The sequence below is a fragment of the Notothenia rossii genome, assembly GCF_949606895.1.
Source record: "Notothenia rossii genome assembly, chromosome: 2".
Lineage (NCBI taxonomy): Eukaryota > Metazoa > Chordata > Actinopteri > Perciformes > Nototheniidae > Notothenia > Notothenia rossii.
Window position 1 is genome coordinate 55,466,994 of NC_136904.1, and position 3,284 is coordinate 55,470,277.

The following is a 3,284-nucleotide window of genomic DNA, read 5'->3' on the forward strand; positions in this document are numbered from 1 at the left end:
GCCACCAATTGTGCAAGTTCTCCCACTTAAAAAGATGAGAGAGGCCTGTAATTTTCATCCTAATGTATACCTCAACTATGAGAGACAAAATGAGAAAAAAAATCCAGAAAATCACTGTCTGATCTTTAAAGAATTTATTTGCAAATTATGGTGAAAATAAGTATTTGGTCAATAACAAAAGTTCATCTCAATACTTTGTATATATCCTTTGTTGGCAATGACAGAGGTCAACGTTTTCTGTAAGTCTTCACAAGGTTTTCACACACTGTTGCTGGTATTTTGGCCCATTCCTCCATGCAGATCTCCTCTAGAGCAGTGATGTTTTGGGATTGTCGCTGGGCAACACGGACTTTCAACTCCCTCCAAAGATTTTCTATGGGGTTGAGAACTGGAGACTGGCTAGGCCACTCCAGGACCTTGAAATGCTTCTTACGAAGCCACTCCTTCGTTGCCCGGGCGGTGTGTTTGGGATCATTGTCATGCTGAAAGACCCAGCCACGTTTCATCTTCAATGCCCTTGCTGATGGAAGGAGGTTGTCACTCAAAATCTCACGATACATGGCCCCATTAATTCTTTCCTTTACACGGATCAGTCGTCCTGGTCCCTTTGCAGAAAAACAGCCCCAAAGCATGATGTTTCCACCCCCATGTTTCACAGAAGGTATGGTGTTCTTTGGATGCAACTCAGCATTCTTTCTCCTCCAAACACGTCTAGTTGAGTTTTTACCAAAAAGTTCTATTTTGGTTTCATATGACATTCTCCCAATCCTCTTCTGGATCATCTAAATGCTCTCTAGCAAACTTCGACGGGCCTGGACATGTACTGGTTTAAGCAGGAGGACACGTCTGGCACTGCAGGATTTGAGTCCCTGGCGGCGTAGTGTGTTACTGATGGTAGCCTTTGTTACTTTGGTCCCAGCTCTCTGCAGGTCATTGACTAGGTCCCCCCGTGTGGTTCTGGAATTTTTGCTCACCGTTCTTGTGATCATTTTGACCCACGGGGTGAGATCTTGCGTGGAGCTCCAGATCGAGGGAGATTATCAGTGGTCTTGTATGTCTTTCCATTTCTAATAATTGCTCCCACAGTTGATTTCTTCACACCAAGCTGCTTACCTATTGCAGATTCAGTCTTCCCAGCCTGGTGCAGGTCTACAATTTTGTTTCTGGTGTCCTTTGACAGCTCTTTGGTCTTGGCCATAGTGGAGTTTGGAGTGTGACTGTTTGAGGTTGTGGACGGTGTCTTTTATACTGATAACGAGTTCAAACAGGTGCCATTAATACAGTTAACAAGTGAAGGACAGAGGAGGCTCTCAAAGAAGAAGTTACAGGTCTGTAAGAGCCAGAAATCTTGTTTGTTTGTAGGTGACCAAATACTTATTTTACAGAGGAATTTACCAATTCATTCATTAAAAATCCTACAATGTGATTTCCTGGATTATTTTCCCCCATTCTGTCTCTCATAGTTGAAGTGTACCTAGGATGAAAATTACAGGCCTCTCTCATCTCATCTTTTAAGAACTTGCACAATTGGTGGCTGACTAAATACTTTTTTGCCCCACTGTATGTCCATAATACATGTGTAAAATGAATGAATTTCTGCTTAATTTAATATCATATTCCGAACAAATGGCAGTGTGTATAATTGACGTGATTTCTGACATTGTTGAATGAAGTATTAGGTCAAATGAATACCTTGTTGCAAGAATATTCAATTTAAAAGTAAGTCCTGATTACTCGAGAGTAAATGTACTTAGTTACTTTCAAACACTGATTTTAGACGCATGCTTGGCTTTTAGTCCGTTGTGAACAAAGCATGAGACTCTGAAGCACACCGGTCCTCTCAGAAAGTGACTGACCAGAAGCTTTGTTCGGCATACGGCCACATCTAGCCAACAGGAAGTGGGCCAATGCATCGGTGTTATCCCCTCGCAACAAAACCTGACCTCGGCCTCTTAAAGCAAACCAAGCCTTAACCCCCATTTCAGGACCATTCAGCAACTGACTTGAATTAGAAATAAACTTGTAGAAGAAGTGCATTAATGTCCCCTGATGCACATTTTCCAATAAATGTAATTGACAATGGTTGGTAACATGCGTGCGGTAAAGAACAGGTTGTATGATGTGGAGTTTCTCTGGAATGACATGCATAAGGTTAGGCAGAGCCACTGACCCCAGTCTGACTTATTATTAACCATAAATAAACAGAACTTGTAATATTTTGTGCTTGTTTAGTAGAAGAAAGCGCCACACTTATAAGTCGTCACACAACATGAACCCGAGCAGATGTATGTGATATTAATTATTCACCATAAATGCTTTGAATAAGTAGGCACTTGTTGCTACCACAATGATAGCAAACGGGTTGTCATTCAATAAGATAATAATAACACACGTCTGTCTGGTTAATTTGGTGCTAGTTTTAAATATGTGTGTGTGATCGTGTTCTAGCCACTGCAATTTTGCAGTTACCGAACACCTCTCTGCTCTCGCTCTGAACTCTTGCTGCTCTGTGACTCCGCCTCGATGGGAGCGTCCAACCTTCTTGGGGCTGCTGCAGTGGAAACCGGTGGGAAAAGGGGTACCAGTGGCACCCCTGTGACTTTGCCCTTCATCCCCATTGTCCTGCACACTCACCTTCATCACTGTCTCAAACATGGGGATGAGCACGAACTTGATGAAACCAATCTGAGCCGTGGGCTTGGGTGACCTTCTCTCTGTCCATGAACGGAGCCACAGGAAGCCCTTCAGCCTTCTCCCTGTCACTCTGAGCAACACACACACACACACACACACACACACACACACACACACACACACACACACCACACACACACACACACACACACACACACACACACACACACACACACACACACACACACACACACACACACACACACACACACACACACACACACACACACACACACACACACACACACACAGACACGGTTTTCAAGGATAGGACTACCTTTAGCAATGCATGACGCTACACATGACACATCAGACACTGTCATGGCTAAAATGATGGAGTCTGGTCACAGCAACAAAAGAAAATCTACTGTGTTCTGTGTGTGAAGGACCCACCTGCATGAAGTACTCCTCCAGCAGGCAGTCCACCCAGGGCTCAGCCACCTCCATGGGTCGCACCTCGTTAGAGATGTCGCAGCACTTTATGAGCACCATCTTCAGCTGCACACAGCCGGGTCAGAGGGCAAAGGTCACCATCATGAGAGATTTAATGGGAGCATGCAAAGCATAGATACTCTTTACGATGAGATTAC

General features: G+C 44.0%; 1 protein-coding gene across 1 annotated transcript in view; it reads right to left on the reverse strand.

Moving 5' to 3' along the window:
• Positions 1-3,284, reverse strand: part of pde9aa (phosphodiesterase 9aa) — a 46,828-nt gene that overhangs the window by 859 nt on the left and 42,685 nt on the right. The window contains 3 exon segments of the mRNA XM_079665483.1: positions 2,635-2,700; positions 2,702-2,764; positions 3,088-3,192. Coding sequence (XP_079521609.1) covers positions 2,635-2,700; positions 2,702-2,764; positions 3,088-3,192 — 234 coding nt within the window.